Source organism: Amblyomma maculatum, chromosome 1 (assembly GCF_055883805.1).
Source record: "Amblyomma maculatum isolate TAMU_Amacu chromosome 1, ASM5588380v1, whole genome shotgun sequence".
Taxonomy (NCBI): Eukaryota; Metazoa; Arthropoda; class Arachnida; order Ixodida; family Ixodidae; genus Amblyomma; species Amblyomma maculatum.
Window position 1 is genome coordinate 348,403,989 of NC_139344.1, and position 10,991 is coordinate 348,414,979.

General features: G+C 40.9%; 1 protein-coding gene across 1 annotated transcript; it reads left to right on the forward strand.

Annotated features, from left to right (window-relative positions):
- Nucleotides 1-1,238: 1,238 nt before the first annotated feature.
- Nucleotides 1,239-10,986, forward strand: LOC146207711 (nose resistant to fluoxetine protein 6-like). Its single transcript, XM_084589809.1, has 5 exons — nt 1,239-1,355; nt 4,691-4,811; nt 7,163-7,352; nt 9,017-9,159; nt 10,732-10,986. Exons 1-5 carry the CDS (start codon nt 1,330-1,332, stop codon nt 10,984-10,986), a joined length of 735 nt encoding a protein of 244 aa, XP_084445935.1. The 5' UTR covers nt 1,239-1,329.
- The last annotated feature ends 5 nt before the right edge of the window (nt 10,987-10,991 follow it).

Consider the following 10,991-nt stretch of genomic DNA (forward strand, 5'->3'; position numbering starts at 1 on the left):
TGTAGCAGGCAAAAAAAGCTTAAGCCGTTGCTTTCGCAATTCAGCTAGGGTTAACCAGAGCTACACCACAACACATTTTTATGAAAACTTTTCTTGTGATTCGCATTAGTTTTTTCCTCAGGGTGCCCCATATCAGTCATTGTTCATAGGTCTAGTGCTTTTACGAGACAGCACATGCTGTTCTGTATTTTTATTGAGTTAAAAAAGAAAGAGAGGATGTAAAATTACAGTGATGATATGCAAACAGAAGCGTAGCCAAAAATTCAAAACAAGAAGGGCATGTACATCCTTAAACAAGAACCCACATTATCCTCCTAGCCTTCCACGCACAAGCACTAACCTTTTTCCCACACCACTGTCTACGCCGTGGTGAACGGTGGCAGCAAGAATTATTGTACCAGCCACACAACGCGCAATTGCCTTAAGCCTACAGCACTGAAAACACCATTCGCTTTCTTTGATTCGCCCCATGATTACTCGCAATACTTAAATACCAAGCTTAGCATAGGTAACATTGAAAAAAATGAGACGGCTGCCGCCGTAATTTGTTAGTACAGAATCAAACGCCACATTTGGAGGTAGTGGGTTAGTGTACCAACCCGCGATTTTTCTCTTGTACATGCATCCATTTCGTTCAAAATGATTGTGTTGTCAAAAAATTCTGAATCATTCGCTATCATTAACAAAAGTGCAGAGAAGAGAACCAGAGTAATATTCCTTTATTATTCCTTTCGTAGCCGCAAATACTTATGGATTCTTTCTGAGCGTCCTTGAACGAGTTCCAGTAATTTATTTCATGTAAATAAAATAGATAGGCTACCATCTTAGATCTATCGCATATTGTACAACGTATATATCTTTTAGGTAGGGGTGTATATTAACATTTCATTTAAAAACAAATAAAAAAACTCCTCATGTGCAGATTCTGTGAAGTTCCATCGCAATCTCTCAGCTTGCGACCATGCCATTCGTCTTTAGCTTCATAATAAAATTCAATAAGAGAAATGTTTTTACATTTTCGGCAGCAATCTGTAACACATTAGCAACAGGAAATAGTAACAGGTCTCAATTATGTATTCATAATTATTTTGTCATGCTATGATGTTAAGTAAACAACACTGCTTTATTATCCCTCCTGAAGCACTTTTGCATCGAAAATCAAGACGTGCACTCACTCCAACTCTGTTCGTTCTTTTATGTTGCGTTGTAATCAAGTCTGTTTCCGTTTACAGGAAAAAAGGGCTGGCAGCCTCACTTTTCGGCGTGTTATCCTTGGGGTCTTGTGCAATTGCTGCCTGGCAGGTGTACGGCACCCGTTTACCACCCTTTATGATTGCCATGACAGACCGGATCAGGTAGGTCTGTCGATACTGGAAAGATGAAAAGTAGAAAAATTCAAGATATTGATTATGAACAACCTTTTTTTCGTTTACTGCAGAATGACAATCTGAGCGGTCACGAAATCAATGATAGTCATATATTTCTTTGTTTCTTTCGTTCTTTCTTTATTTCGTTCTTTCTCTCTCCTTTTCTTCCCTTAGTTCTTTCTTTTGTTTTTTCATTCTGTTTTCCTTTCTTCCATTTTTCTTTTTTTGCGTCTTTATTTATTTATTTATTTTTTCCTTAGAAGCACCCTGAAAGAACCGAGCCTAAAGGTAAAAAAGCACCAGATAAGAGCCCCAAACCTCTTGCACAACATATACAGACAACATATAACAAAATCTAACAAAGTTTAGCCCAACAGTCGTCTGGTCTCACACTCTGGCGATGGGAACTGATACAAGAGGAACTAAACACTGCAGGAATGACACCATCACGAATAATTTGATTTACGGTGTATTAATATGACAGTTAAAAATAACAGTGATTAAATGGTACATCGGAAACATGTCTGCAGCAATAGATCAATGCGCAACACACACCAGTCCCTAGTCAGCAGTTTTCTGCACCGTCACCCATAGTTATGCTAATTGTCTACCGAGGGCAGCGAAGCACAGTTTAAACACAGTACATCGCAACTGTAGGAAACAACAGGAGCATGACATTATATACATTTCTTGCAATAATTTAATACTGCTGTTCACAAGAAACTCATCCAATACTCCTTAACTGTTTTCAGGCCTTTATTAGAACAAACCTGCGTATTGTTTGTATCCAAAGCCTTAGTATATGAAAAAGGAGGGATTGCTTTCCGTAATTAGTTCTGATTTGCGGAATTATTAGTATTGGGTTCTCAAGGATTCTTAATTACTTCTATAATCATTCAGCGTACGCAATAGTTGATTTAGAATTAATTAGGCCTACAATACTACTTACAAAGCTCGTTGTCGTTCCCCAAATCAAGATACCACAGCTTATCTTGAGGAATAACAAGCGCACAGTATAGAGCCTCTTTTAAATGTTTGGGTACAGGCCCTTTATAAATGCACCTAATGATGCGAAAAAGTCCTGATTTAATAACAATAACAATAACACTCATGTTTCACGAGAGGTCGGGGCTGCATCAGCCCCGAGAAACATTTGCTGGGTTACTCATTGCATAGAGGTTCTTCAAATCGAATGATAACCGAGTTGCAGTCATATGTTTGTCTATTGGCTTAAAAATACTTACTTTTCTACATTACTTTGATAAATTTCTACAAACCAAGCCATACAAAGCCATGCTGAGACCCCCTTTGGAGTACGTGAAATTGTGTGGGACCCTCACACAATGGTATAAATAGAAAACTAGAAAAACTTCAAAGGTTGGCCGTTCGTTTTATTTAAAACCGCTATAAACGCCGAGACTCTCCATCTGCTATGTTAAATGACGCAAATCTGGAACGATTCAATGAACACAGAAAAAATTTGCGAATTAAATTCCTTAATCGCTTATATTTTTTTCGAAACTAGGTATTGATCCACAAGAATACATAACTAAACACTCCTCAAGGAAGTCTCGTCATAAGCACAAGCACTACATAGAACCTATTTTTGCTCGCACAGATGTCTATAAATTCTCCTTTTATCCTCACACGATATCGGATTAGAATGCACTGCCGCATGATTCCCCACTGCTTGTTTCCGACGAGTGACTGCATCATTAATTGCCACTGTCTGTAATGCGGAGTGTTGTTGACTTTGTGCAGTGTTTCTTTCAACTAGAGTAGTCTTTTGATGTGGGATTTCACCCCATTTAGTTTTGTATAAGTATTCATTATTCGTTTTTTTTTTTTTGTTGTTTTTTGTTTTTGTGCGTGTTCTGTCAATACCAATGCTGTCCAGGGCCAGTTTTTTTTTGTACTTTGTTTTGTACCGTGCCTCTCCTGCTTGGGCCATGTTTGGTCCGCGGTATGTGATGAATAAATAAAAAAAAAATTGTATTTAAACTCAAGCAGTTTCTTTAAGAGCATTTATATACTCGTGTCAAATTATCATTAACGAAATTATGTAGACAGTAAGCAGTTTCTCCGGTAAAACAACACCAGTATCACATGCGCACATTGTTAATTGTGGCGTTCCAAGTATTGTAGTCATGTCATTTATGCAAACCAGAAAAAGGAAAGGTCTAAAAAGTGAGCCCCGAAGAAACATTGCGTTGCGCTTGGAGTTTTCTGGAGATCCAATTATTAACGCCCACATATATATCGATAGCATTTTTCAAGTTAACTTCAAATCATTTCAGCGTCAGTCCACTAAAGTCATATATTCCCAGTTTTTCAACACTAGGCAGTTTTAATCTATGTTTTCATTTTTCTTGTCATTCAATGGGCGCAAGTTCTGGTGATATCTTTTTTTGTACTTTTCTTAGCAGACTATCACCTTCGGCACTGTCAGGAAACGTGCTTAAATCTAGAAAAAAAGATCAACACATAGGCAGTTTTATTTATATGTTTTCATTTGCCTTGTCATTCAATGAGCGCAAGTTCTTATGGTATCTATTTTTTATTTTTGCTTTAAAACCGTGTTCTGCTTCTTTTACTACTCGGCGTTTCTAGCGCAACCTATGACTTATGATATTTACAAATACCTTAAAAAACACTGTTGGTCTTCCCTGTCTTTATAAATAGATGTATGTTTCGCAATCTGTAATTAATAAGGGAAATCGCAGCAAAGGGCGATCCGGTTTATTGTGTATGATGATAGGCTTATCAAGAATGAAACATGCTTAATAGGCAAGACAGAGAGATTTGGGAAATGTGTTTGTCGCGGAACGGATGTCATTGATGTCAGCAGGAATTGTAATGCAGGTTATGCTATTAGGTACGCTGTAACCTGTATGTTTTATTGAATATATCTGGCTATTTTGCGCCCCTATAAATTCACGCACGCACTTGACCACAGTGGTGACAGAGGCGGACCATCCACTTTGTCGAGTTTCAGCCCGACAGAGAGCGAACTCAACAGTAAGCACAAAACCTGTTTGCATAATTTAAGCAATGCAATCGAAAAATATATTGCGGTTGCCTGGATAGGTCACGGTTACGTTCGGTATTCAATTTAGGTCTATGCAGGCATTATAAAGACAGGAATGGTAGCGGATATAACTAGATTTTCATGCAAGCCTTCCATTTCTGACCTCACTTAAGCCTACCTTCCTATCTCTCTGCCACCATTTTCGTGCCTTTCCGCATTTCCCTTCTACGAAGGAAGTTGCTAACTGGCCGATTTCAGCGCCTTTCCTGCAACTGATGTTTTCTTTCTCTTGCAGCCTATTCATGGACCAGTATAATAAGTACTACAAGCTCCCGTTCTACCACGGCGTGTGCTACTTCTCCGGCTGCATCACATTCGTTATTGTGCGAAAGTACAGCCACAGAAGAATACCTGGAGTAAGCAGAACTTCATACGATTGGTAGCGTCTAATGTCTGTAAATTATGACATAAGAAATGGTAGCTCATTACATCCTAGGGTTACAAACGCACAAGTCGCTGAAAAAAGTAACAATTTATAGCATGTGCCCACAGCTTCTCAAAAACGTTTCTTGATTACTACATGGTAAGTTACTCGTTTTAGACTATAGGTCACTCCAGGGATAAAAGTGTAAGGCTGTGCAAGCTTATTTAATAAAACGCCATATGATGGAGCATATGAACAACGAGAAAGCTATACCAAAAGAAAGCAGAGAGCAAAGACTTCAAACTTTCGGAACCCGGTCTTGCCTGAATTACTAGAGCCCGATGTACCTGTGAAAGAGTCGTATTTGTAAACAGCGCTGTGAATTTTCTTCCCTCCTTTTTGATGCATAAGAATACACCTCGCCCTTGAGTATTATTTCTTTTGATTTAGACAACAAAGTAGAATCCTCGTTAACGCAGTTAACGTTTTCACCATTGAGGTGTTGCTTGGTGAGTCAGTTACACTACACGAATGCACAGCATTAGATTATGTTAATTTATAAGCATCAGGATGGCATAACATGTCGCCAAGTGCATGCAGTTAGATCTTTCTGCACAGTCTTGCACAGCGTGCATAAACTCAGTTATGGCTAATAAGCCTAGTCTGAAATACTATTACAATATTTGTTTCAGTTACAAGAAAACTCAGTATTGCGGGAGTGATTGCTACAGCAGGAAGTTTTTATTATTCTGAAGTTAACTCTTCTGGTCAAGGCAGCTTATCATTGGTAGATGCCTTCTCTTTTTTTTTTTTTTTTCGACAAACAAAAATATCAGCAAGCGCCCGGTCAAGTGTTCGATCCAACAGATGGTCTCAAAGTTGGTGGAGTCAGTAACTATATAAGAAGAGTTAATTGAAAGCCGTTGCACAGATTACATTCTATACTCACTAGTAAAGTTTGCAGGTGGTGCGCATAGCCAGCCAAGTTTCTTGCATTTTAATGGTAAAGCCAGTTGCTAGCCCCACTTAAATTAAACCCTTCATAGAACAATGAAGAAGTCATACGGACACCATTGCTCCGTTGTTACCAATTGATGCTTTCTTGCTCCATGCGACGTGAGCCTGCGACCACTTAATATACATAGACTATTCTCTATGAAACTATTGAGGGCTGCAACAGCCACTAGAAGCAGCCGCTAAATGTTAATTCTTTAGAACAAGTTAAAAATGCGGCTGGGCCATGATACACTTAGGGTGGAAAATTACTGGTGTTTTATGAACCTCTCTCTTCGCTCAGCTGTTACTAAGGCTGAGATGTGCTAAAAGAAGCGCATTTATGTCGCGAAGTCGCAATACAAAGAAATTGTTGCTGCACCCCGAGAGCTACACACAAGAAGACGAGTCGTGAGTCAGATCAAATCCATGTATGGCCTTCATCTTCTTTCATTCCGCCTATGCGAGGCATTCGGCTGCCATGTGCGCCTTCAGTGCCCTTCAAATCATAGCGCGGGGTCGCATAAAATTCTCATTGCAAATCAGTTGAGCCCGTTTTTTCACAAACATCCACCCTCGGAATGATTCAGTTTCTGGTCACTCGACTTATCATCCAGTGCGGTCAACCGGCTGCAGTTCTGGTAATACGTAGCCAATGGGCTGGCATATAAGTGTGCCAGATATGATAGATGACGAACGATCGACTATACGATGATGACAACCCCATCCGTCCTTTGGTATTGTGCCAGTATGTGTGTGCGTGCTGTAGCCGTCACCCCCTGTGGTTTCGCACAGCCTCAACCAGTGCCATAAAAGGGGATCCCTTAATTGATGTTGCTTGCACCTATTCACTGCCATGTGAAGCAGTTCACGCTAGTTCTCGAACAGCAAAAGCTTTCGTATGCAGTTGCGGTGATTGCCGAGTTGCATCTGATCTGCTCAAGCCTAACAATAATCTTTGTCATGCAAGCACGAGGACACCCCTCTAGTTGGAACACTACACTTGGAGAAGTATCAAAATCTTAGAGACACCAAACACAGAAAACTTTTCTCCCGTTGAAAACTGAAGCGCAGTCACACTTGCAACTGCGAGTTCAACGCCGCATGTCAGGTTTGTTTGTTTGTTTGTTTGTTTGTTTGTTTGTTTGTTTGTTTGTTTGTTTGTTTGTTTGTTTGTTTGTTTGTTTGTTTGTTTGTTTGTTTGTTTGTTTCGTATTGGTTTATACGTTGATAGAAATGAGCTAATGGCTTACCTCCGAATATTTACTTGACACTATGAGAAAACTTACAAGAGACTAAGACTTACCTCCGAATATTTAGTGGTAACCCAGCTCTGTAACTTTTCTTCAGGTTTTCCAGGCTGCTTGCTGGTGCGTGGCACTGTTCTGCGGTCTTTTCTGCCTCTTCGTGAAGCACGAATGGTACGCCCACGATGGTCTAGCACCCGAGCCGACGCGGATGTTCTATGCCTTCGCTGACCGCATCTTCTTTTCTGTGTTCTTGTCCTGGCTAATGTTCGCCTGCGCCACAAGACGGGCAGGTGAGAGGCAGCGAAGTTGCAACAGTAACTGAATTTTTGTCATGAATTTTATGTATTGAAAACAAGTAAACCGGGTGCGAATCAGAATACATTGAAAAAAATCGCTTGAAGGCTTTGCCGACGTTGCCCTGTTCCTTTGGTTTCCTCTTCGCGTTCTTTTCTTGATAACACTGTAGCCACAAGTCAACAGCGGTAAAACCAAAGCATGCAACCACGTGCCAGTGACGCATCAAAGCGTTGCTTCTAGTTTTTCTTTTCACTTTATTCGTTTTTTGTTTTTTTCACGTACGCTCTGTAGCGTTTGCCACACTGTTTGCGTACTATGGAACACGGGGAATGGTTTGGTTTGTGAGGTTTAACGTCCCAAAGCGACTAAGGCTATGAGAGACGCCGTAATGGAGGTCTTCGAAGGTTTCGACCACCTAGGGTTCTTTTCCGTGCACTGACATCGCATGCACAGCACGCGAGCGCCTTGCTTTTCGCCCCGAATGAAAAGCGGCCGCCGCGGCCGGGATTCCCACATCCTTGCGCACAGCAGTTGAGAGCCGCAACCACTGCACCACCACGGCGGGTACACAGGGAATGGAAGCGTTAAGCAACAGCTGTGCAACCAAAGGCGAGAATCAGGAAGAGAATAAAAGCGCTACATGGATTACTTCTTTCATAGTAACTACGCCGCTACAACCCCTAATCTGTCAAAGACGGGGAAGTTACTCTGTGGGAGTAACGTTATTCCTCTTTACAAAGGTGTCTTTAGCCACAATTAGACTTCGAGAGTAACCGTTTGTGGCGCTAAGCATGCCAACAAATATGTTGATTGCTGCAAAAATGTTGTATATCAAATTCCGACTTCCTGTGGCCACGCTTACATTGGCCAAACTGGACGATGACTAAGCATACGCCTCATGGAACACAAGAATTCATTCAGCCAAGACCACTCTAACCTGACTGACCACTGCCGGGATTGTAAAAGATTAGGAAAGCGTACGCGTTGTATTCCAAAATTCGAGAATATTACTGTTCCTTTTACTCACCCTAACAAATTTTTAACACCCTAACGAAAACCTACTACATCGCAAAATCAATTGACACATGTGTTAGCACCCGCTCTGTCACACTAACAACCTCTGAAATTGAATTTCTTGATGACAAATGAGTTTGCCGCGTGCTTGATCTGTGCCGGTGTTCTCTATTTTACTTCACGTTTTATCAGGCGCATGTTTTCATGCCGTAAATAGATCCCTGATGCGGCTTCAGGTTTTGTTTGTTTTTCCCCTTCTCTTGTGTTCTTGAGCTGTCTTTGCCAAATAAACCATTCACTTGCTAGTGAGCGCTTGTGTTATGCTTTATTCTCTTCCATGTTTGTTCTTTCGCACTCGTTTATCACGAACTCAGTCATATTGTTTCGCAAGCTTCCAATTCAAGCGCGACTTATCTGCCAAAAGGCCAGTTTTTTTCGCCGGCGATCAGCGTCACTGTAACGTGGCTTGTATGTTTATTTGTGGATTGTTCTTGTAAGTTACCTATAACGCAGTTTCTTTTCTACAGGTTATATGCTTTTAACTTGTGCTCTTAGGGCTTTGTCTGAAGAACCAATTTACCAGGAGGAAGGATTAACCTGAATTTTCTTCTTTTCTTTCCCAACCATCTGCGCTGCGGCCTAGAACCACTGAGACGGCTGCTGTCGTGGCAAGGACTTCTGCCGCTGAGTCGTCTCTCATTCGGCGTCTACCTACTTCATTTCCCATTATATATGCTAACCCACTACATTGCCAGGGAGCGCACCCTTTATTCCCACTACACTCTGGTGAGTGGTGCACCGCCTCAATTTCTTCAATGGCGATGACGACGGACCAGTTAGTTATTTCACTCATCCTTGCCAATACAACCGGCTGGCATTATCTCATATTGAAAGTAATCTGAGCTCCTGGACGTGTTTGATTCTTAATGCATTCACCGCAGCCAGAGCTTAAGTGTAATGTTCCGAATTCTGGCACAATCTCTCAAGCCGGGCCATCTAGCAATTCATCAGAAAATAGTTCAAATCAAAACGTTTCAGCGACATCTCGGAAAACCTATACTTGCTTCTGAAACACGTAGACTGCCGTTCGGCTCCACCACAGCACCAATATCTCCTTCAGTCAAGTATAAATTAATAATATGAAGGTTCACTATGTGTTTTTAGAGTATAGCGTTCCAGAGAGAAGAAATAATCCGAAAAAAATAACTTGATGTTTTCCCCTTTTAGTCGGATTTTAAGACGCGCACATACGTGTGTGTACTGTGGTTCAGGTAGTGCACATTAGAATACGGTAAGTGGCGCCTATTTATTGCAAATACAAAGTAAAATGGATTCGTTTTAAACTGCAGTTGTAGGTGCATCAAAGCAACGTGAGTCAGCGCTTATTCATAGTGAAACAGGTGGGCGCATTCACTGGAGCTAATAACAAAAGAAATATTTTTACTTTCTGGTATCGTTCCAGCAACGTTGAAGTGCAGCTCTCGGGATTGCAACGCTGTGCGAATTGCCTCGTGCCATACACTTACCAATCAAAATGCAGCCTCGCGTGGATGCAAATTTACTTTGTGGTCGAAATTGTTTATCCTTCTTAGTTGAATACCCTTCACCGCCTTCTGCTAACTGAGAGGGAGCTGAAAATCTTTATTTGGACTTCGCTGCCGTCGACGCTGAATTGGAACGTACAAATTATACCAATATTGTAAACAAAATTGCACCCTTTCTGCATTTATAACTCATACCCTCCAGAAAGAGTGCATTGGGACTCTGATGCACATCCTAATTGGTGCAGAAAGCAGCATTTCGCCCGTTACAAGAATACATCAGTACTTCAATGCACCCTTTCTGGAGCTTTCTAAAACCTGTTTCAAGCGTAAATGCACCTTTAAATGTGCGATGTTGTTCACAGTGAATGAACCTGCACCCACATGGCTATTTATTATTCACTTGTTCATTATAATATAATTTACGGGTCTCAGTTCAGAGCTTCAGTAGGGGACAACAGTGTTCATGCACAAGCTAGAATCCACATAAGAATCAGGCAGCCAACGAAATGGAGAGGCGGTAAAATAAAATAACTAAAAACAATCCTAAAATACAATTTACAAGATCATAAAGTAAAATGCGAAAATGGTTCGCAGGAACTGAAAAAAAAAAAAACTATTAGTCAAACACAGTCCAAAATTATGTTTAAAATATATTACTTCCATCCTAGTTGAACCTTGAATATCGATGGAAACGCTACTCGTCAAGTTACAATGCAATGCGCATTGGCCTATTCTTATTGTCAGGAATCATGAAAATATATGTTCAGACAGCTGCGAAAAACACCTGTTTGTGAATATTCTATTTATTTTACAGGTGTCAGAGAGCTTTGCAGTCCTCGTGTGGAGCTACATCCTCAGCTACGTAATGTTCATTATGTGTGAAGGTCCAACGGCCAACTTGGAAATGTTGCTGTTCATGGGTCGCAAGTCCAGGCAGAATGAAGGGAAGAATATCGAATCTAAAAACTGCCAATTTGACCAAAAGAAGTTGCAGCTCTCCTCTGATAATGCGATGGTCTTCAGTGGCACTGAAGTATCATGTGTTGCAGAAAAAGTGTGTCGACTTTGAGAGTC